The sequence below is a fragment of the Stigmatopora argus genome, chromosome 8, assembly GCF_051989625.1.
Source record: "Stigmatopora argus isolate UIUO_Sarg chromosome 8, RoL_Sarg_1.0, whole genome shotgun sequence".
Lineage (NCBI taxonomy): Eukaryota > Metazoa > Chordata > Actinopteri > Syngnathiformes > Syngnathidae > Stigmatopora > Stigmatopora argus.
Genome location: NC_135394.1, coordinates 7,249,995 through 7,275,785, shown reverse-complemented (window position 1 = coordinate 7,275,785; position 25,791 = coordinate 7,249,995). Strand labels below are relative to the sequence as shown.

At 38.6% G+C, this 25,791-nt stretch overlaps 5 protein-coding genes across 13 annotated transcripts in view; 2 read left to right on the top strand and 3 right to left on the bottom strand.

Annotated features, from left to right (window-relative positions):
• The window catches only part of rubcn (rubicon autophagy regulator), a 34,908-nt gene extending 14,305 nt beyond the window's left edge, over positions 1–20,603 (top strand). Inside the window, exons 22-38 of one of the 9 annotated variants that reach the window (XR_013301268.1) lie at positions 163–974; positions 6,446–6,601; positions 7,633–7,907; positions 7,996–8,049; positions 8,193–8,355; positions 8,610–8,753; positions 11,068–11,181; positions 11,509–11,643; positions 11,799–11,951; positions 12,052–12,136; positions 12,274–12,460; positions 13,897–14,019; positions 15,994–16,356; positions 16,499–16,668; positions 18,082–18,239; positions 18,423–18,570; positions 20,385–20,603. Coding sequence is in view for 1 of the 9 variants with exons in the window: in XM_077606871.1 (XP_077462997.1) it covers positions 163–302 (140 nt within the window). In the remaining 8 variants the exon portion in view is untranslated. Of the gene's footprint in view, positions 1–162; positions 1,860–6,445; positions 6,602–7,632; positions 7,908–7,995; positions 8,050–8,192; positions 8,356–8,609; positions 8,754–11,067; positions 11,182–11,508; positions 11,644–11,798; positions 11,952–12,051; positions 12,137–12,273; positions 12,461–13,896; positions 14,020–15,993; positions 16,357–16,494; positions 16,669–18,081; positions 18,240–18,422; positions 18,571–20,384 lie in introns of those variants that run through there. The other 8 variants (XR_013301272.1, XR_013301265.1, XR_013301271.1 and 5 more) reach the window with 8 other exon arrangements.
• LOC144079035 (5-hydroxytryptamine receptor 3A-like) lies at positions 6,446–9,239 on the bottom strand. Its single transcript, XM_077607568.1, has 8 exons — positions 9,138–9,239; positions 8,973–9,017; positions 8,634–8,743; positions 8,179–8,348; positions 7,954–8,114; positions 7,661–7,871; positions 6,764–7,039; positions 6,446–6,663 (listed from the first exon to the last, which is right to left on the bottom strand). Exons 1-8 carry the CDS (start codon positions 9,237–9,239, stop codon positions 6,446–6,448), a joined length of 1,293 nt encoding a protein of 430 aa, XP_077463694.1.
• Positions 10,876–15,594, bottom strand: LOC144079034 (5-hydroxytryptamine receptor 3C-like). The gene is made up of 10 exons (XM_077607567.1): positions 15,532–15,594; positions 15,308–15,371; positions 14,379–14,542; positions 14,245–14,289; positions 13,936–14,042; positions 13,472–13,749; positions 12,978–13,141; positions 12,244–12,454; positions 11,505–11,711; positions 10,876–11,162 (listed from the first exon to the last, which is right to left on the bottom strand). The coding sequence occupies exons 1-10, from the start codon at positions 15,592–15,594 to the stop codon at positions 10,876–10,878; spliced, it is 1,590 nt and encodes a 529-aa protein (XP_077463693.1).
• LOC144079032 (5-hydroxytryptamine receptor 3C-like) lies at positions 16,097–23,517 on the bottom strand. Its single transcript, XM_077607565.1, has 11 exons — positions 23,477–23,517; positions 22,521–22,599; positions 22,394–22,448; positions 22,115–22,278; positions 21,710–21,754; positions 21,501–21,607; positions 19,180–19,349; positions 18,373–18,539; positions 18,052–18,262; positions 16,471–16,650; positions 16,097–16,391 (listed from the first exon to the last, which is right to left on the bottom strand). The coding sequence occupies exons 1-11, from the start codon at positions 23,515–23,517 to the stop codon at positions 16,105–16,107; spliced, it is 1,506 nt and encodes a 501-aa protein (XP_077463691.1). The 3' UTR covers positions 16,097–16,104.
• On the top strand, positions 23,479–25,437 carry dynlt2b (dynein light chain Tctex-type 2B). Its single transcript, XM_077606872.1, has 5 exons — positions 23,479–23,661; positions 24,328–24,461; positions 24,573–24,642; positions 24,837–24,900; positions 24,992–25,437. Exons 1-5 carry the CDS (start codon positions 23,615–23,617, stop codon positions 25,037–25,039), a joined length of 363 nt encoding a protein of 120 aa, XP_077462998.1. The 5' UTR covers positions 23,479–23,614; the 3' UTR covers positions 25,040–25,437.
• The last annotated feature ends 354 nt before the right edge of the window (positions 25,438–25,791 follow it).

Genomic DNA, 25,791 nt, shown 5'->3' with positions numbered 1-25,791 from the left:
TTTTATAGTCTGCCTCTCATTCTGATTGGCTGGCACAGATTCCCTCAGGCAAGACCGGTTGGGCTTGTTATTTTCTATGACTCATGTTTGCTATCTGACACACCTATTATGTTGCATCAGAGCTTACAACTAACTTGCTTTATATGATGTTTATCCACTCAGAGTGCCATGCTTGTTACCACCGTGGCTGCTTCAGGGGCAACAGCGACTGCCCAAGGTGTCTGAGGCTGGCCGAGCGCCGAGAGAGGATGGCGCGCAGGAACATGGAGCAGCAAGAGGACGAGGGTGGCGGACCCTCATGAGAAAGCGTGAAGAAAAGAACTAGTAAAACAGCACAATGTGATTGCAAATGGTTCCCTCCGTTGCACCTGTCCAATGCTTTATCAAGCTAACTGCCGTTTATCTTCACAAGCACCTTTCACTCAAGCACTTAACACTGGAGAACGCGTCCAATATGGCGAATGAGATTTGTCAAGGTTTTGTGAGAAGTGTTTTTTGCCATGCAAGGTGAGATGGCTCAATTCCGCTACTAAAAAAAAAGGCATGCAAGGGTGCACCACCAGAGAGCCAAAGATTGTTTTGTTGGCACTCAATTTATGCAGTAAACTTGCACAGCTGATTAAATACCCAGGGTTAATATTTGTCTGTTTTTGTTCCCTAATCTGGTAATATATAAGTGCTTTTACATTTTTGCCAAACTATTTATTAGTGCTTTTGATTTAAAATGACCAATTTGTTTTTAAACATCAAGCTAAACAAAAAACCTGACTTACAATGAACATTCCCTGTTTTTCTTTTTCCATTTAATTTTAACTTTTGTTTGTTTTGTATTTATTAATTTTTTTCCCCAATAGAAACTTCTCCAGACCAAAAAAATGCTGGGATAGCTTACTAGGCTAAATGTAGACCTTGGCAGCTGCACTTAAGCTGAGGAAGAGCCAACTGAAAAGTTACAACCACAGCTGAACTCACTGGTAAGCTAAAATGATTGGCCATAACATTGCTGCATTCTAAACTGCTGGAAAGTACAAAATATAAACAAGGTTTGTGGCGCCTCAGTAAGGCCTTTAGGCATCAAAGTTACTATACATATAACAACAAAGTTGAACTGTTTTCTTTTTTAGGAAGTTAGAACTTAATAAACGGAGAAATCGCTTAAGAAAATGCCCTTCCCTTATGTTTTTTTGCACCCAAAAATCTTGTTTGCAGCTATGAGGAGGGCAATGTCAAAGCTAACTGCCCTGTGTTGGTCCAGTGATTTCAGTTATTTCCTTTTGCTTTGACTTGTCATTTGAGAGGTTTGCGTGATTTAGCGTGGATGTCTAACTGCTGTATTTCTTGCACCAGATTTACACGTGCCTAATAAGCACTTAACCTTTTCTTAAAATTGGCAATTCTGGAAAATAACTTGTTTGTTGTACTTTTTATGTGAGAGGATATGAAAATTTCACTTGTGTGATCATTTCATGACAATTATAAGAACATAATTCCAAAACAGCATATATGATCCCAATTCAAAATGTTTTAAATGAAACCAAGGCAAATATTCATTTTGTCTCCTGGATTAACCTTCAAAATCTGTAATATCCCCTGACATTAAGACAACTTGGAGGAGGAGACCAAAGTACTTGATCATTCTGAAATGTGTCCACTTTCATTACCAGGACCAATTTAACAAGAATTTATGGCATAGCCTGTCTCTGTGTATATTGGAGGTTCTGCTGCCAACACAATCTGATGTTATTGAAAGTTCACTACAGATATTGCATAAGATTAAAATATAAATTGTTAGAACTTTTTATTTGTTATTTTATCATTGTTATGAAGTTATATTGACAATAAAAAATGGCCAGACTGTTGACGTGGGTTAGTGTGTGGTTGCTACACTCATGCACATTTGAATGTGTCAAGATTCAGTCAGACCCCCTTGTTTTTCCCCACATGCACACACACAAAGCACTGTGTTCATACTCTGTGGCATGGATTATGTTCATTATAATCTAACCTAGGTTTCTATAAACACTCAAGCTATTTTTTTTAAACTGCAAAGATAAACGATTCACAACAGCCGGAAAGAAGTCTCACTTTGAAAATGATCTTGGTCACATATTTGGTTGACAAAAGGTATCCTTAAAATATTCCAATTGTGAGTGTTTAAAAACAAATAGTAAATAGTAATAAAAGCCTTATCTGGAAAACCTTGTGGTGGTTCAAGGCCAACCGAAAGAAGTGTCTACAACAGGGGTGTCAGACTCGGGTTGGTTCGAGGCCGCGTTAACGTCAACTCGATTTCATGTGGGCCGGACCATTTTAGATGTAATATTTAGAATTTTTTTATAAATGGATTAAAAGAACTGGATTAAAAACCCTGAATATTCAGTTTTTTATAGATCTAAAACAATGTTTATTTTAGCTTTTGTTATATATTTTTAGATTTTACAAAATGTTCTTGAACTAAAAACACAGAAAAACTTGATTAAAAAAATTACAATTATTGATTTAAAAGGGGGAAAATCAGGAAATTTAATATACATCTATACTCTTTATTTTAATTTGATCCTAAAACAGAAAGTCAGCACTCATTATTTACTTTCCCGGGCCACACAAAATGATGCGGTGGGCCAGATTTGGCCCCCGGGCCGCCACTTTGACACGTGGTCTACAACCTACAAGAAAAAGCTATTTTTTTAAGAGAGAATCTCAGCCAGCCTACATTTTTTTTCCTAACAGATGATCATATATTAAACTTCCTCTGTAATATGTCAAAGTTTTACCTTTTGTTAGAAAAAAAACACACACACATTGTACACATTGTAATTACATACTCTAAAGCAGGGGTCTCAAACTAGCGGCCCGCGGGCCAACTGCGGCCCTCGGGACGATAATTTGCGGCCCCCGTCTTAATATGAAAGATCGATTTTTTTTTTTTTTTTTTTTTTTTTTTTTTTTTTTTTTTTTTTTTTACCCCTTTCCCCATGATGGCGCCGTTTAAGTGGCAGCCAGTGGCAGTAGCTCTGTCCACTCATGTTTTTCTTGTTTTACAGCATGTTTTACATGAAAAATTAGAGGGAACATTGACATGCACCTGCTTGTGGCAGGTGTGATACTGGTGTGCCGATAGCGAGCAATGATGATGTCGTGACCGGATGATTCGCCTAAAGACGTTTCGCCGACGGACGTTTGACAGACGGACAGGTCGTACTAGTATTTGTTAGTTTAATGATTAAATACAAATACTAGTATTTGTATTTAATCATTAAACGCTGTTTTCAGCTGGATTTGACCGAATTTGAGAGCATTTTGAGCCGTTTGGCGAATGGACGTCTATAGACGTTTTTTTGCCTCCATCGCGATATCATCCAGTATTTGTATTTAATCATTAAATGCTGTTTTAGGATGGATTTGACCCGATTGCTGTCATTTTACGGCTCGGTTCTGCTACATCTGCCTGCCCAAGAGTGCTTATTCCCGGACTGCCATTGATGGTAGACGAACATTGATTTTTACTATAATTTGGAAAACACCGGCGGCGGGCCGGATTAAAAATCCTAACGGGCCGTATATGGCCCGCGGGCCGAGGTTGAAAAACTTGTACACATACGATCCGGCGGGGCGAGCGTTCGAATCCCGTTTCGGCGAAACCTCCGTTCGGCCGAATGAACGTTCGGTGGAACGTCCATTCGGCGACCTGCCCGTCTGTCAAACGTCCGTCGGCGAAACGTCTTTAAGCGAATCATCCGAGTACCGATGATGTCGCTCACACTGGTACTCAGTGCGCTCAGGGAGGTTGTCTTTCTGCTCAGACCAACAAAAAATTAGAGGGAACTTTGGTTCGGAGCTGAATGAACCAATCACGGTGAGGTATACGGCTCTGGAGGGCGGGACATCGGCCGGGCTGTCCAGTGCCTCGCTCACTCACTCATTCATTCCTCCAATCAGCTGGGCGGGGGAGAAGCCGTGAGGCCGATCACTCCGCTCGGCGCGCACACTCCTCCGCTGCTCTCAGCATAGAACTGAATGAGGCGCTATGATCCGTGATCCAGCCTGTGTCAGTGTCTGTAGCCATCTCCGCGATTGAAACGGAGAGCGAAAGTGCACATGCGCCACAAACCCGCGCGACTGAATGTGAAAGATCAACCCGAGACTCATTCCAAGTGGAAAAACATATTACAGAGCCCCAGAGATGTCTCTTTCAAAGCCTGCCGTGAAGAGAAAGGTCGGTGATGAGCACAGACAGTTTCAAGAAAAGTGGGGAGTGCAATATTTCTTTGTTGAACACAGGGGCACCCCGACGTGTCTCATTTACACTGAAAAAGTTGCGGTGCACAAGGAATACAATTTGAAACGTAATTGTACTATGAGACATGCTGAGGAGTACGAAAAATACCAGGGAGATGAGAGAGCCAACCAGGTTGCCAGTCTTAAAACACGTCTTCTGAGGCAACAGGATCTCTTCAAGAAGGCTACCAAAGACAGTAATGCAGCAGTCAAAGCTAGCTACGCTGTTTGTGAGTTGATTGATCCTGTGCTAAGTGATCCCAAATGGCTCATGGACTTGGCTTTTCTTGTTGATATCACACATGAGCTTAATGTACTGAACAAGAAGCTACAAGGCCAGGGGCAACTTGTCAGTGCTGCCTATGACAACGTGAGAGCATTCTGCACTAAACTTGTGTTATGGAAAGCCCAGCTCTCTCAGACAAACCTTTGCCATTTCCCAGCATGCAAGGCTCTCGTGGATGCAGGCACACCATTCAGTGGTGAGAAGTATGTTGAGGCCATTTCGAAGCTACAGGAGGAATTTGATCACAGATTTGCAGACTTCAAGACACACAAAGCCACATTTCAAATTTTTGCGGACCCCTTCTCCTTTGATGTGCAAGATGCCCCTCCTGAGCTTCAAATGGAGCTCATTGACCTGCAGTGCAACTCTGCACTCAAAGCCAAGTTCAGGGAGGTGAGTGGAGAAGCAGACAAGCTTGGGCAATTTTTGAGAGAGTTGACCCCCAGCTTCCCTGAACTTTCCCGAAGGTTCAAGCGGACCATGTGCCTTTTTGGGAGCACATACTTGTGTGAGAAGCTCTTCTCCACCTTGAACTTCAATAAGTCCAAGTACAGGTCCAGACTTACTGATGAGCATCTTCAAGCTCTACTGAGGGTCTCCACTGCTTCCTCCCTCAAGCCAAATGTGACTATGTGAGAAGAAGCGCTGCCAGGTCTCTAGCAGCAAGGAGTAGGCAAGAGAAGCCGTGTTCAGAATATTTCATGTTCAATGTTCCATTCAAGTTCAGAAAGTTAAAGGTTAAAGAGCTGTTAATACAGACATTTGAAACGGAATAAAAATAATTCATTTTCTCTACTTAGCCAGCCAGTGTATATCTACTGTATGCTCATTAGTATTATTTGGTTTTGTATTACTGATTGATTTATTTTTTATTCATCTTTAAGTTAATTTATTTAATTCATTATTTTTTGTTAAAAAATAAAGATATTTGATAACGTTGGAATGTTTTATCAGTGCTTTTCTTGTGGAAATCCTGATGCGGCCCAGTCTCACCCAGACTCGGCCTCTAGCGGCCCCCAGGTAAATTGAGTTTGAGACCCCTGCTCTAAAGTATGCAGTAAAATGACTTCATTGCTGGTGAAGTACCAGAACCAGCTTGAAAATTATCTGGAAGTTGAACAATCTTTAGCTTCTTTTTTTAATGAGAATCTGCGGTATAGAAGATGAATGAATGAAGAGCAAAAGAAAAACTTTAGAATTTTTATGATGCCATATGAGCACATAGGAATCCAAGGTGTAATGTGTCAATTGCTTATATGGTGGAGCGGCACCAGGTGCGACAGAAACAGAGGGACTTTTATGTGCCAAGGCCTGACAGCTGCATCCTGAAAATTATGGATTTAATTAAAATCTAAATGTTACACATTCTATTTTGCCAAAGAACAAAAACATTTTTTTGTATATTCACTAGGAGAAGTTGGATCTAATTTGAGAGAAATGCTCATCTTGGGAATTGTAAGTACAGGGTGAAGTTGGGAGGCAAGGTGTTTCTGTTTCTGGAATTAAGATTAAAAAAAATTCTTGATGACAGGCTAATGTTGATGAGCTCTATGATGATGTTTAAAAGTCTTCAAAATAAAAAGTTATTTGTCATAATTGAAGGCTGCTATGTGCTATGTAACAATGCCTAACAAATGTATTGTGGCTGAACGTATCAACATACTACATGTCAGTCTCCGTGAATTCCCATAGGATGGCAAAGTAACAAAATTTGAATGAATCTGACTTTGAACAGAATGGCAATATTTAAAAGACTCAAGCCGATTGCATTACAGACAACTCCACAAACAACAACATCAACAAAAACATATCTATTCTAATATTGTAGAATTAAATAGTATCTTGGAGGAAGTGAATAAGAACTGAGTTTCTCTTGTGCAGCTAAGATGGGCTGATCCAGATGCACCACATGGAGATGATGACCAGGGCATAGCAGGTGATGAGCAGCAGATAGATGCGGAAGAGTAGGAAGTCGAGAACATATCCCACGTGACACCATTCTTCTTGCTGCGTATTCTCCTTCTGCATGGAACTCAGGTGAGCACGGAGCTCGCTCAAATGCTGACAAATCTGCTGGAGTTCAGCCATCGCCGCGGTACCTGGAAGTGGATGTTAGGATTCTTCATTTTTTAATTTATTGTTTTACGCGTACAACGATTACATTTTGGCCAAATACCTAAGAGATTTAAATGTGTTTACCCTCATTGCTTATTGGGTTTTCAGCCAATGTCTTGCTTTCTGATTGGATTGTTGGACCTGGAACTTCTGGAGTTTTTTCCCCATTCACAGATGGGGGCTGCGAGTTTTCTGGCCAATGATAGCATATGAGGTTGGCAATATGTTTTAGGACCACCACCTTTACCCAGTGTGGAACTTGATGGTGTTTCATGGAGTTGTTATGAAGAACGTTCGTAATGATGACAGTCTCCAGCAGACTGATCACCATGAGGGCAAGGCAAACTGAGAAGTAGATACCTGCATTTAGGAATAAACTTTGATTAGTGAGGAAAATCCAATCGTAGGTCAGAGATTGACAGCCAAACTTGGATTTTCTGCTGTAAATGGATGAGATGATCGCATTGCAAGTGAACTATTGATTAGCAGTGTAAATCATCAATTTCTTATGCTGATATACAATATCAATTCTTTGGCCAACAATGTGCTATTTTGCCATTATTACAATGTCTGTCAGTATTCGATTCATTCGATAAAAACAAAACAGCCTATTAAAAAATTTATAATTTGCGTTTTCATCAATTTCGATTCGAAATACGAAATCACTCTCCATTTTGATCAAGATTGATGTAAAATATCAAGTTTTAAAATGGGTGAATTTTTAACTATTGACTGTTTGGCTGCCATTGACAGCGATAGAGGTCAAATTGGATTGGCAGTGAAAAATAATCAAAACCCTGTCTTGTGCTTTCAGTTGAATTTTACATTGAGTTCAATACATTTTCAATTCAACCTTTGAACTGTAGCAAAAAAAATGCAAAAATTCTATACTTTGGTTTGACAATAATCATGAATATATTTTCCAAATGGATTTTGTTGATTCTGTTTTTCAGATCTACTGTAGAAAACACAGCCTCTGACCTATAATGGGTGTTCCGTTTGCAGTACTGGGCAGCAGGTCATTCATGATGAGCAAAAAGACAGTGTAGCCCAGGATGAGGGTCATTTTGAAGGAGGCCCGGTCCACACTGTGGGGTGGCAGGTAAAATGAAAGGATGTCGATAAGCATGAGGAAGGAACTTGGGATGAGTAGGTTGACCACATAGAGTACCGGGCGCCGCTTTATCACCACCTGATCCACAACGAAGAGAATGAATTGGAGAATAATGCAAGAAATGTTTATACTTAAAAAATGGAGAAGCACATTCTCTCACCCAAAAAGTAATGATGTCCCATTCGTCTATCCCGAACTGCAGGATGGAAGTTTCTCCCATGATGTCCACCAGTTCCCACTCTCCACTGGCTTCCAGGTAACGTTTTGAGTTGCCAGACATTTCTTTGAACGTGAGTGCTGGACTCACCCTCACGTCACGGACTGGAAGAAAAAAAAAATTCAATATTTGGCTAGCCAACAACCATGTGTGTATATTTGTTTTTACTGGTGTGCATGTAGGAGCCAAAGGTAAAAGTGCAATTCTGCACATCAAAAGGGAAACTGAAGATCTCCAGGTTGCAGGCTGAGACGAGACGCAACATTCTGTCCCAACGAATGTGACCTGTGTGGTTGACGTAGACGTATGGACAAGCTTGGGAGACGTCATCATCCACACTGGACGGTGGGTCGGAAAAAAATAACTAAATCAGCTCATTTAGGAACATCCATATATACGAATGAAAGCAATAAACACTTAGAGTCCACTTCATTAGGGACACCCACTTAACTCACTCTTTGGTGCATGAATAATAGAAATATAATTTAGAGACGACTCTTGGGTAACAGGTATGGATTTCGCTGTTAGTAAATGTTGTATTTATTTTGATTTGCAACAAAATATTGTACTCACTATCCCGAAATGCGAATGTACCACAGAAACCTGTTGGAACAAAGACCTACAACTCATAGATGATGATATCTGGAGACCAGAGTTTCTTTACTGGAAGAGAAATCCTGGAGACTCCATCACACTTGGAGGGATCCCAAACTAGAAACTCATGATGCCAATACTGCAATAAGGTAAGCAACATGGAATGAATTCACCACGAACACACAAATATTTATTTCTGGAAATACAGCTATGAGGCAAATATAATGTTGTCTAACAGAATTGAAGAATCATATTCTAATTATAAATACTATTAGCATATATATTGATTTATTTCGTAGCATAGTACATATCAGATGTTTTGTGCATATTAACAAATCCAAGTTTGGTATAATAAGAATGCTACGTACCAATCTTAGCCATAGGAATGTTGTCAGTATCTGTGTCTTCTCATTCTTAATAACATAAAAAGAAAAATGTACAAATTGGCAGACAGATTTTGTGCTATTATAATTATTATTCACAGAATGTTTAGAGTTTTGAATGAATTCCTTTAAACAAATGAACCCACTCACCACACCAAGTACCGCATACAGAGTGAAGGAGATGTTAGTAACTGTCGGATTGCTGAGGTTGACCACAGGCCGGAATGCTTGTAGGTCAAAAACAGCTTGCATGGACTCATGGGATGGACCACTCTCACCTTCTTTGCACGTCAGTTTGTTGTGACACAGTGATGCTCAAAGCAAAAAAAAAGAAGAGAGTCAAACCAGTGAAGAGGACAAAATAGTATCAACAGAATAAAAATATAATGAGACAAGCTTTAAAAATTAATAGAGTAAATGAAACTTGGATCAACATCACCATGGGCAAAACAAAATAATATTCATACCAGCAGAGGTGGCAGGTTCACAGATACCTGAATAATCTACTTAACAACAGTAATTATTATTTCCAACCATTGTTCTGACAAAACAGTTTTGCCCAACTGAAGTAAAAGACAACCTGGTATGACAGTAGTTACTGTCATTCAAATGCATATATATGTATATCATAACAATATATGTATATAAGAGAATTGGATTTAAATTTTATTACCTGTAAATAAGAGTAGAGTTGAAATGACGTTGACTTTTTGATACCACCACATGTTGGAAACTTCAGCTTTCGCAAATAGTATTAGAATCTAACTAATGTTATTGGAAAAAAACTCCCATCTTGAAGCTATAATGACTGTCCTTGCAACAGTGACGACCGGTGAATAGACGTGCACACTTTTATAATTGCCGTTTCATATCATTGGCTGATAGAAAAAATCCCTGGAGATTACTGCAATGCATTGAAGACAGTTTAATGTCCAAATGCCAGATGTGGTTTGTGCAGAATCCTGATTAGGAGCAATTTTGACCCCCAAAAAATATATACATATATCTTTCTCTTAGCACAAAACAGCAGAAGTCTAAGTAATGATTTCATTACCAGAAAACTAGAATTGCTCACAGACACAGAATAACAAACAGCCAATACTTCCTTAACATCAAATATTGAAGCATTACTCAATTGCAATCTGCTTCGATACATTTAGAGACTTTCTAACTTTTATGTTTAAAACACTATCTTTGATGGTCACAAAACAGAATGTATGTATATATATTTTTTATAACGACCAACCACACCTTAAATTTGTTGTTCAACACCTCCAGTAACCATTCGCACATTTTATTATTTTAACACCTTTTCCTTAGGGACGTGTAGGCTGGTAAACTACACTCTTGCTTGTGAGCATGATGACAAAAAAAAGCTACAATCTTCCTCTCAACTACAAGCTTGCCAACTGAATTCATTTGTGCAGTCTTAAGTTACCACATATGATATTGTAAATAATCAATTTTGCAGAAAGGGCCTTCTTAGTTATTTTATTTTCCAGAGAACACTATGACATTACCCAACACATATAGGAAAATGTCATCTGACGAAACAAAGGTTAGACTATTTTTTTAAACCACTTTTCTCAAATGAAACATTAAAATTAAAAATGAGAAAGTCTGAGTTGTATTTTCGAGTACATCTGAATGAAGTGCCTTCGATCAATTACTAACATTGACCATACATAAAAACCTGATTAGAAAATACTAACGGGAGTGAATCATCCTCCCTTGTGGTCCCTTTTGGATGACACGAGCCCCTAAAGATGAGCAGTTTTACATGCAAATTATGTCTGGAAAAGCTCACCTGAAACACATTTCTCATATCGATAAGACACACACCAGGCGATAAATTCAGATGCATGGTAAATGCACAAAATACCATATTTTAAGCACTATGATTGTATGAGTCGACCCAAATGACGGTGATGCTGACCAAGCTGACGGCTAAGAAGATGATGTAGATGCTGAACAACGTGCGGTCAATGATGAAACCCACTTGGTTCCACTCCTCCGCGCTCTGGCTCACATTCAGCTCCCCTTCTAATTTCATCCGGATGACTCGGAGGTCTCTTCCCAGGGTCCTTAGCACCTCTACGGCCTCGTCCTGGTCCAGCGGCCCCTCTGCTCCTTGGACCTCACCCTCGCCTACTCTCTGAGTGGAAGCGGTCATTTCTGTTAAAAAATAAGGCAGGTAAATATGAATCATTTTCCGTATTTTCCAGACTATAAGTTGCATTTTTTCCACACTTTGGCATGGCCTGTGACTAATACACAACCGGGACTTAGTGTATGTTTTCTTTCTCTCTGACCACTGACAGCCTGTCATGTTGTTTTAATAGGCTATAGTAGTTATATTAAAAACTGTTATGTTAACAGATGCCTATTTAGCCAGTCATTTTCTATTGACCATTGTTAAACGTGTGTTTGTTCTTGGTTTCTGATCAAATAAAACATTGCCCTCCCAAAAATGCGACTTATACTCCAGTGTGTGTGTGTGTGTGTGTGTGGTCCTACCTAGTACGCCAGGATTTCGAAGGATTTGCTCCACTATTTTCCTCTTTGGAGGAAGCAGAACCAGGCGGCCAATCACGTTAATGAATAGCAATCGTATCCAGCCAGGAACCTCTGAGTAGTCCTTGGAACTGTGCAGCAGGTTTGTGATAAAAGTCGTCTCCAGAAGACTTACCACCATCAGTGCCAGGCAGAGTGATAGGAACACATCTGGCATGAACACACAATTGTTACTTGTGAAAAATACTATTCGTGCTTCATATATACATGTCAATATGTACATTTTTTTCCCTACAGAAATTTCCCAGGGCGGCCCGGCGGCTGATTGGTTAGCGCGTCGGCCTCAAACCCAGGTCTGTCCACCTGTGTGGAGTTTCCATGTTCTCCTCGGGTCTTTGTGGGTTTTCTCCGGGTACTCCAGTTTCATCCCACATTTCAAGGAGATCCATGGTAGGCTGGTTGGACATTCGAAATTGCCCCTAGGTATGAGTGTGAACGTGAATGGTTGTTTGTCTCATTGTGTCCTGCGATTGGCTGGCCACCAATTCAGGGTGTCCCCCACCTCTGGCCCAAAGTCAGCTGGGATAGGCTCCGGCACCCCCCGCGACCCTAGTGAGGATAAAGCCGTTCAGAAAGTAAGATGAGATGAGAAATTTCCCATTCATTTTTGTGTTGGTGATTTGTCTCACCGGGCATGAGCCTCCCTTGTATGTCACTTTATTTACGATACTTGTAAACCTACTTATGAGGGGAATTGTGTTTCCGGTGATAGGCAGCATGTCGTTCATGAGCATCAGAAAGACAATGTAGCCCAGGATGAGGGTCATCTTGAACAAGGAGCGGTCCACCTTTTGAGGAGGCAGCAGGAAACTGAAGAGGTCCACGGTGATGAGGAAGCAGGAGGGAATCAATAAGTTGACCACATACAGCATGGGCCTGCGCCGAAGTGAAATCTGTCGGTGAGAAAATGATTGATGTATTTTATAGTTTGTTACTACATGCCTTCACTGGACACAAAATGCTACTTTTGGCAGTTCGCCTTGTATAAGTAGCAGATTCTGTAACATTGTGCTGCAATGTAGAAATAATAGTGTCACTCATTCACCATCTTAAAATAAGATCAATTCTTGATTCATGTGTTAGATCAGGTGTAGGTATAGTATCATCATTTACAACCTGCTCCTATCTTTAATTCATCCGGCTGAGCATTTACATAATAAAAGGTCCTGTAGAATTAGACTGTTATTTTATAATTAAAATGAACTATTTTTCACTATACAAAATTGTCACTCACCCATGTAGTATACGTATTATTATTTCATTAATTTCACTTGAATTTTACAAAACACACACACACACACACACACACACACACACACACACACACACACACACACACTATCTAGTGTTTTTGCACTTTAAGTTTACAATCTTTAGAACATGAACAATCTGTTGATTGAGTGGTACGACTCTTACAAAAAAGCGAAGCTCCTCATAGGTTTGATTATAAGAAGAAAGTTTCAGACTTTGTAATGATTTGATTCCAATCAGCTCCCATTCTCCCATAGTAGCCATCATTCCCTTGGAAATGTTGAAAATTTGCTGTGTTGAAAACGATCGTCCAATCCGCAAAGCAGAAACTGAAAAAATAATGATTTTTGTCAGTTTATTTTGAATACAAATTTTGTTAAACTACTGGCACCCTGTTGAAATACCCACCAAAAATGTAATTAAGGATGGTCAGTTCATCACTACTTAATGCACAATAGCTTGAGTTCTATGACTACCCCGTAATAAAAATAAAACAAATCTACATATATCAATCAAAGGAAAATATCCCACAATGCGTCTTATGCGTGAATAAATACAGTTTTATTGTAAATGTTGGTGAGTGAATCTGGTAGTTCAAAAATTACAAATCAAGTTGATTGTAAACAAAAGAAAAGGCGTGTGTATGAGTTGATACTTACAACGATATATATAGGAGTTAAAGGTTAAAGTGCAGTTCTGGATGTCAAATGGGAAGGTGTAAGTGTCGAGCCGACAAGAGCTCACCACTCGGATAGGTTGCAAGTCCAGCACCATGCCGTCGTAGTACACAGCTGTGTATGGTGCAAATTCAACTGTGTTCTTCTCCATACTACAAGAAGCAGACGTTTCCCAACACTTCAATTGATCTGTATTGTTTGTAAAGTCATTTTCATGAAATATGTGCAAAGATTGAGAAAAAAAAATAAGATCTGTAGGGCTGAGTCATGGGCAATGGTCACTCAGCCTCAGATTTTTGGGCGGGCCCAAATGGTATCACAAATGTTGTAAAACGTTGGGAGTCTTTTTAATAATACTCTTTACACTCCCGATCAAATTAATTTTAATGATGACTTCCATTTTACAGGACCTTTAACTTGAATCATTACAACTTGTAGTGACTTACAACTCATTGATGACTATATCAGGGATCCACAGCAGTTTTCTTGGGAGTACAATCCAACGGCCACTGCACTCTTTTGGATCCCAGGTAATAAATTCATTATTCCACCACTGCAATATATATTACAACCGATTAAGGACTCACCTGGTAAAAAAATCTGTTTAAAATGAAATGCAATGACGGCAGAGCCGTTTTAACCCAAGGTATGGTATCTTTCACAACACAATAACCACAGGACTATGAGAAATATGTGCTCTACAAGCTGTCCACCTTACTATTAACAGCTTATTTTAAAAGTGAGTGTTGACTCACCAAAACTTGGATGACAAATGTTGTTAAGATCTGAGCCTTCTCATCCTGAAAGAATTCAGTATGGTTTGGTTGAGTTTTGACACCATAAAATGAGACTTGTGACCTTATTTCCAAAGAATGTAAATGTCTCTTACCACCCCCAGAATGCCAAAAATGACAAAGTCAACCGTGACCCATGTAGGGATTGAAATGTTCATCACAGGTCGAATGGCCCTGAGATCAAAGATGGGCCTTAGAGCCTCCAATAGGGCAGGGCTATCAGGACTAGAACAGTTCTGCATGATGGAATTGCATGACGCTATATGGAAACCAAGGACTGTAAATTGGCATGATGGTAAACCAGCAATAATAACAATAATAATGCATTGTCTTAATATAGTGCTTTTCAGGACAAGAGATTCTGTACATTGCATTATCCATCCACTCCTCACTAGGTGGTGGTAAGCTACTATTGTAGCCAAAGTTGAAAAGAATAACAGAGCCAATTTTTGCCTTTAGTCCATCGGACAACCACCAATTAATTATCACACTAATTTTATACATTTGTAATATGATGAGGTCCAGTATTGTGGGTCCGCCTTTTGAACAGAGTTACTTTATTTTCAGGCAAGGACCCGCTGAGAATTTTTCCAAACATGCAAATTGTACATGAAGTTCAGCATTTGATAATATTATACGTAGTACCTAAAAAATGACCATATACCTACGAGAAAAGCTTTTAAAAGAGTCTAATGTTGAAAAAAAAACACATTTTACCATATTTTTAGGACCCGCTGAGAGTTTTTCCAAACATGCAAATTGTACATAAAGTTCAGCATTTGATAATATTATAGTATACCTAAAAGATGACCATATACCTACAAGAAAAGCATTTAAATGAGTCTAATGTTGACAAAAAAACACATTTTACAATATTTTTAGGAAATTAAGTTTTAAAATGACTGTTCATAATGTCTATTAAATGGAAAAAAGTAGTGCAAAAATAGCTTTTCTTCCTGATGTGAAAAAGGTGATAACAAACAAAAAACGCACACAAAAATAGACACAATCTTCATGTTCTTACCTTGGTTGAAGAGACAGATGAAGATGAAGAGAACCAAAGAAGGCTTGACTTTCAGCAGGCAGTGCTAAAAACATGAATATTCGGTCAAAAGTGTTTTTTTTTGTAATGGTGGTGTGAGGGACAGTGTGTGAAGGGCACCCATAAAAGTAATAATTAAATTGAAATAAATATCAGGCAGACCTATCAGGTAATTGTCCATATAATTTTATTATTATTTTTTTAACATTACACATGACGTGGTCAGACAGAATGTTAATGAGGGATATTAAAGGTCCCAATGTTACCATTTTTCCACACCAATTAATTAATTAATATCGTATCGCAGGCGGCATACCAATTGAAAATCTGAAAATTAAGTGTTCTGACAAAAGAAATTGTCAAAAAAAAGCCAACAATGATAACCCCTACATCCATGAAAAAAAAACTCCCACCCCATAAATCCTTTTCGGTTAATGACTCTGGTGTCATGGCCATCATCTAAAAAATAGAATTACTAAAACTATGTTTTGTCCTTCTTTGATGTATTTTAAAAACAAAATGACTTTAATTTATGGCTCAATGAAGTCCAGTCTATTGTATTTAGGTAAATAAATTACCCTCTGAGATTACAATGCGACCTTAAACAGAATAACTTGACAATCAATCCCATACACACATTTTTCTGCTATCTATGCCTTTAAAACTAGACCCAAAAGATCACTATGGTGATGAAGCTGTCAGATAAGAAGAGAAATCAAAACAGACAGTTTCGAGACTAAAAAGATAGAGCAGCCCTTGCACATAATTTTAAGTGACAACTAGGACTTGGACCACATGATCTTGATGGTGATGAAGCTGACAGATAAGAAAAGCAGGTAGATGCCAAAGAGCAGGCGGTCTATGATGAAACCCACCTGGATCCATCCCTTTGACCCCTGGGTGCTGCTCAGCTGTTCCTCCGCCTGCAGGCGTAAAATCTTCAGGTCCTCGCTCAAGCTCCTCAGCTCACGCAGGGCTTTCTTCTCCGCTGCTGGTCTTATCTCCTCATGAAGGTCCCCATCAGCTCCAAGGTGAGCAGACACGCTACTGCCTTTTGTGTCGGATTCTTAAGAGCGATTCCATATCTTGAGTATTACCAGAAAAGTTCAATTCTAAAGTACAGCATTGATGGAAGCTTTGCATACCTGAGTCGGTGGCTTCTTTCCAAGGCAGACCAACAAGACGACCCAGAATGTGCAGAACAAGCACCTGGATCCAGCGAGGAACAGGACTGACATTTTTGTCGGTGAGAAGCAAGTTGGTGATGAGAATCGTCTCAAGAAGACTGGCCACCATCAGAGCCAGACACAAAGACAAAAAGACATCTGGCACAAAAGATTCAGGTCTGAATAGAAATCAAAAATTGTAATTCAAGGAAAGAGATGTATGAAAGCAGCTTATTGTGGCTAAACGCGTTTGCTTGACATTTAAATTGCCCCGATAGGAAAATGTTTATGGCCTTCACCACATTGTTTATTTCTCATGCAAATCATCAATGCTACCATGGTAGCAGCACTTCTGCACGCTTTCTGCACCGCAGGTATTTGTTTATAAAATCATTTGGTGCGTGACTATTATTGATTCAATCTCACACCAACTGTTGAAGTGGCGGACATGAATATGCATTCATTTGTCCAAGAGAGTTCAAAACACGAGGCAGACCTGCTCATGTTAAGGGAGAATTTTTTGGCTGCTTCTCCTCGTTTGGAACGTGACAGAAGCTCTTTTCCCGTGACTTGAATTTTGATTTACAACAAAAAATGTGGAGCCTTTGAGGTGCAACGATTCCTGGTTGTTTCTGTTCACTCTCAATTATGATTGACATAATTGCAAAGCAAATTGTAAATCGTGCTATTTTATTACAGACATATTTCAAAGCAAAAGTGGCGGTAAAAATGATGAAAAATGTAAAACTATGACTGCATGACAGCTCTGTGTTAGAGAGAATAACTATGTAAATGACTAATGAAGCCTGCTCGAATGAGAGGTTAATCATTTAAGGAAACCAAAAGTCTGATTACACATTGTAAAAAAAAATTCATTTTCTGAATATCCAACACAATATAAACGGCCACAATAAGAGTACACTAAACTCCCATGTGGCATATTGAATTTGTTTCAGCCTATAAAATTCTCCACGTTGAACAGGACACTTAAAAAAAAGTATTGTCTAGTCCAGTCAGGATTTATCGTGTTATACTCTAATTTAATGAATGCTAGTACCTGTCACTCTGTCTTATTCAGAAACAATAAATGTCACGGTTGCCAAACATGGTGAGAGGATGCATTTTGGGCAGATGATGAACATGTTTATTTTTGTATGGACATTGTTCAATAAATGCCCTCAAAATCGTTTAAAATATGCCACAACTCAAACACAAATAATTGTTTCCACCCCCAGCCATGGCCATTGCCATGGAAACCATCCAGTGTTCATTGTTTGGGGGAAAAAACAACAATAACAAGGTGAAATTGTGTATCAGTGACTGCCACATTTATAAATGGACTCAAATTCACCTGAATAGCTAAAAATATGATAGGCTGCCAAGAAACAGGGACAGTACGATTATTTGAATTTAGTAAGATGCACTAAAGATGTTCTTTTGACCATGTGTGCAACAGTGTGCTGTCTCCCTCTAATGAACAGTACACATTAAAGCCATAATGAACTTTCTTTTATAGTTGGTCCAAATGTTAAACTTGACATAAAAAGCAAATAATCTTACTGATGATGGGGATGGTATTTCCCGTTATAGGCAGCAGGTCATTCATGATGAGAAGGAAGACAGTGTAACCCAAGATGAGGGTCACCTTGAAGGCAGAGCGGTCCACACTTTGTGGAGGAAGCAGAAAGCTAAAAAGGTCCACTGTAATGAGGAAGGTGCTGGGGAGCAGCAAGTTCACCACGTATAAGGTGGATCGTCGACGTATATGGATCTAGAAAAAAGAAAATTTGACTGTTAGTTTTGTTTCTGTTTGTACCAAGATGTTCTAAAAAATGCTACATTCAGATTTGATTTGCTGGCGTGCAATATAATCAGACATACGTGAAATTGAAGCATGTCCAATTCTTTACTCTCACTCTCATTTTGGTCAGAGGGCTTTACGGCAGTGATCCTGAGCAGCTCCCACTCCCCTAACGTGGTCATCACACTCTTGGATTTGGCTGTCAGGACATCATCGGACATCAATGAGAAAACCTTCATGTCGCTTGCTGAACAGAGGAGAATGTTCAGTTGTAAAGGGTAAGAACGAGATCAATTCACAGTAGTGAAATGGCAACATTTGGTTTATTATTTTAAGTCTGCATATGTCAGGAAATCGAACCTTACAACTGGTAAAGTGGCCGCAATAAGACCTACAGTATTTATAAAGTTTTGGGGAAAAGATGCCTTATAAATTTACCAAAAAGAAAGCGAGGAGCAAACGGTTAAAAACATAAATTAAATTGTGCAGCATTTTTTTACATTTCTGATATCAAATTCACTTCCATTTTGTGTTCTCTTGTCCAAGTATACAACGGCAGGCAAAGGTCCTAGCACGTGGTACTCTAATTTAATCAAAATGTGCATAAAATATATTTAGTAACCTCAAATATCAAAATATACTCTCTTCTCCAGGGTGAATGGTCATATAAGCAACTGAATTGAATTGAATTGAATGACCCCCACCTTCTGCCCACTCGTGAGTCTCATTCAACTCTAATAGGTATAATATATGTATATATTTCAATGTATTGACTTGTTGTCTAGACATGAAAGGTCAATTCCAACAGTCAACACAATCATTGACTTCATAGTATTTTTCACAGACACCAACAATTATTGTGAGAAGTTAGTTGCAATGTTCATTACCGAAACTCATTTGCGAGGTGTACGTAAGAGTGCAGTCCTGTGTGTCAAAAGGGAAGGTGTAGATGTCGAGGCTACACGAACTGACAACTCTGGACGGTTTTGCGTCTAGTATTAATCCGTTGCTGTGCAGATTCAAATAGGGGACAATTGGAGCTTTGTCTTGATCCATACTGCAACACACCAATACATACATGCTTCAAAACACAGGTTTTTTTTTATCTTGTGAATGGATCCTGAAACCAAAAGAAAAAAATCTTAGGCTCATATTTCTATCATTGCATTTATTTTTTTAAACATAATTTCACAATAAAACACTAGTATGCCCTGCAATTGGCTGGCCACCAACTCAGGGTGTCCCCCGCCTTGTGCCCACAGTTGGCTGACATAGGCTCCAGGACTCCGGGCGACCCTTGTGAGGATAAGCGGTATGGAAAATGAATGGAAAACAATGAAAACAACAACAACAAAACACTAAGCAACAAAAATTATACAGTGTTTGTTGTAGAGCCACTGTACTTTTTAATAAAGGAGTATTTAGGCCACATTAAAAGTATAGAGTAAAGCTGTAAAAAGAATAATAGAAGTAAAGAAATAATAATTGAAAATAGCCATATTATTTTACATTTAAAAATGATCCATTAAAAACAGCATTTTAGTTGATATAATTGTTATTACGATATCTATTGCCATTTTCTTTCTTGCCATTATTTATGTGTTGAAACAATGAAAAAACAAGTATCCAAGACTTGTAATTTAAAATCCAATAGCTAGCGGACTTACATTCCTGAATTCATGTCACCAGATTAGGAAAAATATGCACATTTTACTGCCATTTAGAAAAAGTAGCACTTATCCGCATGGTGGAAAAAATGCAAATCACTCAGTGCTTTGCTTTAGAGTACTTTCTTTGAGTTGTACTGACTCGCTATAGCGAACAACCACACAGTCTCCCTCGGACTGCACATTCACAGAGGAAATGGGCACTGAGCATGCACCACAATTACGTTCAGTCTCCCGTGTAATGGCCAAGGTCATCCTTCATCTCTCTATGAAATACAATTTGTTGGTTATTCCCCTCTTAACCAATTGGATACAGAAGATGTTTGTTAATTGCTCTAATGCTCACATCCTCTAATCTTCCCACAGAGCTGTGTCTTATTGAACTCTGCTACTTCTACTAGCTTGCCCTCCTGCTTTTTCCCCAGAGCTACCGTCTCTTAAGAGCAGACCTCCACTTCTCTAAGTTGTCCTCTACATGCCCTCTGGTCTCGCTGCAGATCACAATATCATCTGCAAACATCAAAAAGATGTGGATGTGGTGGAATAATACAAGTAGATGGGGGCAAAATTCTTTCTAAAGGTTTTCTGACCCTGCTGAGATAATCCTCAAGAAAAGTTACCAGAGAGATGTTTTGCTCAAGAAGCTGAGACCATTTGGTATGAAGAAATATATTCTCCTGATCTTCTACCACGCCTCCACTAAGAGCATACTAATTTTTTAATTCATATTTTGGATTCACTTTTCAAGATTTACTTCAGATCACTAAAGTTTGCTTCAAAAAAATCAGTCACAATATTAGAGCTTTGTCTGCTTTCTGTAATCAGCAAATAGTTCCGACTGCTCACAGGATCGTACTTGATACCTTGCACACTTTTTACACACTATGGCTCCCTTTGGGAAGCCCAAATGTGGAACTTTGAGTTGCTGCAATCAGCGAACCATATCCCACATGGGGCATTGTCTGTCAGTGAAAAGACTTCAGCAAAGCCAGCTCTCATATTTCATCTATCATCGCTTCTACAATCCGCCTCCTCCTCTCTCCAAACACAATGATTGCTTTGTTATAAATGAAGGCGCAGTCCTCATCATCTCTACATTCAATCAGTGTCAACTACCGACATTGTTTAGGAAGCATTTAGACTAGAACTATCAATAACTTTCACAAGGCACTTTGCCTGTTCCTTGAGCTTTCATACGTACTGTGTTACTATCCTAAACACATGAAAAACTGATTTTGTTACACACGGAAAGTATTGCATAGTATGGGAGCCAACAAACTCTTATCAAAACTGCCAGAGTACCCGGAGAAAACCCACAAAGGCCCACCCAAACTCCACACGGTGAGGACCGACCCGGGATAGAACCCTCAACCCAGAAAAGTGAGTCCGACGCGCTGACCACTTGCCCTGTCACTTTTATGATAAGTTAGCTCAATTTAGACAATATTATTATGTGGACTAATCCAAGAGTTAACCTTGAATGCAATACTAAGGTAAAATAAACTAGTCACAGTAGTGTTTTTTTAGGGATATCCACTCACAATTCACGGATGATAAGATCTGGGAGCCAAAATTTCTCTCGGGGAAGAGAAATCATGTCTGTGCCACACTGGACAGGGTCCCAACTGACGAGCTCATTCTGCCATATCTGTAGCAAAACCATGGCCATAACTGCAATTAGGCTGAATGGGTCACTCAAACACATCATTGTTGTTCTGCCATCAAACCAAAATAAGGATTCATTACTTACAAAATGTTGCCAAAGGTAAGTTGTCAGGAGTTGAGCCTTCTCATTCTAAAGACAAGACACTTTAATTAAAGCAGTCCATTACATTTCATTTTAATTATAGATTAATTACACCTATTTTGATACGTTCACTTAATGTCACTTAATTTTGATCATTTCAAATTGTGTATGCCATATAACATCTTTTGTACGAGATTTTTTTTTAAAGTATGTTTTTTTGTAAAACCGATCTCGTTTCACCCATTTCAGCTCTAATATTTTTGTTCTACTATATCGCCATAATTATTGAAGGAATCACATTTCTGATATAATCATAATGTAAGAAGGTCAAGGGTCAAACCTGCTATTCGTCCAATTCTAGCAAGTCGTGTTAATGTGTGAACGGTGTGAATAGTAGGCTGAACATACCACTCCTAATATTCCATAGAGCATGAAGTAAAAGCTGACGTTGGTAGTTGTTGTCAATTTTGTGACTGGTCGTATGGCGCTCATCCTAAAGATTGGCTTCAGGGCCTCCAGCAGTGCGACTTGGTTTGGTTGAGAGCAGTTGACCCTGATGGCCCTGCACGAAGCTGATAAGTAAAGAAAAATAGGTCCATATACAAACTGTTTCATAAGTTAAATTCAGTTAACACTGTACACCAGATAGACATTGTTTAAAAGCTATTTTAGTATTGACAAACATACCTGGAAGAAAAACAAACAGCAAAATCAGCATGGGCTTCATTTCGATAACAGCCAACTAGAATTCAAGTGGTATCAGTAACAAGTTGATCAAACCAGCAAGGGTGTAAGATTTGAGAAGATCGTTTACCTTAAGTGAAGGATTCTTAGAAGTCATGATGACAAATCTTGCCATGTGTGTTCGGATTGTATATAAGGTGGTGCTGCAACTGAAACATGACGTTGGGATTTTTAAACATGAAAATTGGGTGGTTAAAGCAAAGATGCCACTTTCTCCCTGTATAGGAATGTATTCAAAACAAAATAAACCGTAGCGGCGGTGTATGCTTGAGTTTGACACCCATTGTCACGTATGCTGGTCACAAACAAATTATAAGGGTTGTTGTCCTTTGAACAAGGAGCATACGCTCCCATTCTTTTCAATAAATGGGGTGTGAAACAATATATTAAATCACTCCGAAAAAACAAACCCCAGAAAGGTACAGCGCCTTTTGTCAATTTGGGTTACAGTACTTTGGAATTTCAAAATTTGAGCTCCTAATTAAGTATAAACATTTGAACGAAAGAGAACTTGGGCCATTGAGGGAAAATAGGTAGCCAAGATCCTGACTTTAAAGTCAGAATTTTGAATTTATTCTCAGAATTTTGACTTTATTCTTAGAATTCTGACTTTAAGGTTAGAATCTTGGTCACATTTTTTCCTTCAGTGGTCCTAATCCTCTCTTCCGTATGGTTGAACCTTATTTTTATTCATTTATTTTAATCTGTCATATTTTGTAAACCATGTACCATATACCGTGATTTCTCCCCTTTTCTTGGCAAAAAAACATAACAATAATAGTTTAATAATAGGAATAATAAATTAATAAACTAATACTATAATAAACAGTCCAAATATTTTTGCATGAGGTAAAAAAAACAGTTCAGCATTATCTGACCAATACGTGTACAACATTGCTATTTAATATTGCATAAAAATTGCCAATTTTAAATAATGTTTCTCGCTCTTAGACCATTGGACCATTCTTTGCAAATAAATAAAAAAGAGTTCTTATTTTTCGGCCTCGAAAAATACCTGTCATTTACTTCCGGTGATTGCCGGATATGGGAGGATTGACTGTTGTCATGTCTTCGGCTTAAACTTTCCTGGGACAAAATAAAAGACTTTCATGTTTATTTTCAGTTTCCCAAAGTCTTAATGATATTTTCTTTTTAAGCCAAGCCATGGAAAGCTCGGATACATACCTCATACGACCCAACTATCAGCACAAGTAAGTTGTTTAAAATGTGGAGCCTGTATCTTGACGTTAGCTCGTAGATGTAGCCTAGCCGACGCTCCCGTTACTTAGCTACAGTCAACCGATGTATTAATCTTCAGTGAGGATAAGCGGTTCACAAAATGAATGAATTTATGAATATACGACTGGGATTCGAATATCATCAGAACCCCTCTACATTAAAGACTTGAAACAACATGTGATCTCTGTTGGTTCACATATGTTGGTTAAAAATGACTTGCTCGGACAACCCAGCTACTGTATGATAAACTTAGTTAACTAGATTTAACTATGTGTATGTTTATGATGAATTGATTTAAACTGATTTTCAGTAGGGCTGCAGATTCACAGTCATTTACTAACTGTAATCCATAAATACTCACATTTCCACCCATTTTCACTTACTACCTTTTGCAAGCCACAGGCTCCCTGCCCCCAAAAAACCCCAAACAAAACAAATAAATAAAGAAAATTAAATAATGATATACTGTAATAGCATTTAAAACTACGAGAAATTAAAGGAAAAGGGTGGTCCATTATATTTTTTCGCATCTGATTGATAGTAAAAAAAACATGTTTTGAGAACAAGTGATAGTTTAATAATTGCGCTTTGGACTGAGGTAAACTTTTGATTTTTATGACCATTATCGCACATTCTAGATTCAAGCCTGCAGTTGTGAAGGAGTGCATTCGTGAAACTGTTAAGGCTCTTCTGACTGAAGTAGAATACGACCCAGATGAAGTCTCAGAGCTGACCTGCAAAGTGGCGGACTCTGTGAAGAATAAAGTAAAGAGTGAGTGATGCTAGGGTAATAAACAAACATGTCTGCACGCATTTAACAAGACATTTTTGATCGGCAACCTGATGTTTGCACTATTACTGATCATTTTTTCTTATCCCTCAGAGTTAGGGTTTGACAGGTACAAGTTCATTGTGCAGGTGACAATTGGAGAACAGCGTGGACAAGGAGTCAAGTGAGTGACTTCATTAAAATTAGTATTTTAATGCGGTGTTGAAAACGTTTTTGAAAAATGTCTACCTTTTTAACCTAGTGTAATTTATTTCTCCAACGTCATTCAAAAGTCCGCAGTCAGACTCAGTGTCATTCGTAAGGAGTATTAGAAGGATAATTTAGATACCAAATAATGATGACTTTATGTGCCGTCAGGATGTCTTCAAGGTGTTTATGGGATGCTGATACAGACAACTATGCAGAAGATGTTTTTATGAATGCAAGTACTTTTCTTGTTGTTGTCACATTTCTCATTTTATGGAGTTAGGTTTGTCTTTTTTCATCCTTAATATTTTTGTCACTTTTTACAGGACAGCTTATTCTGTGCAGTGGCTGTGTTTGGAAGCTATTTCTATTAAGGTGCTGGGTATCAGCGAGTGGAGGGGGATGAGATCTACTGAGGTGGAAAGTTGGGACACTCATGGTTTCGGTGACTCGCCATCATTTCAATTGCTTCTTCATGATTTCAATTTATGTTTTATTCAAAATGGACGACATGCACCCTACTGAAGCAATAGAAGGAGAGTCCTCGTCATGTGATCGTGTTTGTTCCATTTGTTTTTAGGTTTGCAGAAATCATTTTGTATTCAAATAAAATGAGAAGTTATTTAAAAGTTGAAATATTATAATTTATTTTTTCATTTTTTCGCATGGTTGAAAAGATAGGCTCTTAAAATTGCCTGACAATGTTGTACAGAAGCCTTCATATGTGCTTGTTTATTCCACTTGTGTCACACAAATAAAGATGTCCACTTCATTTAGGCTTTCATCTTTGTGTATGCATTTGGATGGGCACTTTGCTTTGTTGTTCCATAAAACATATTTCCATACCCGGTACAGTATTATGAAAACCTTGAAGAACCTCTGACAATTTCTATAATTTTCTGTTATAGCTAATTGGGTGTTTGGGACAGCAACGTCACTTTGATATATTGGGCAAAGTCACATTTGGCCAGTCACTTACAGGACAATCAAATAATCTTACTCTTTCTGTTTTGCCACACAGAATGCATTGAAATTAAGTCCAACTCCATAAAAGTGATAATGCAGATTTACTTCGGCAGAAATATCTGACTTCTTGCTACCACGTCATTGCTCAAAGTGTTAACTC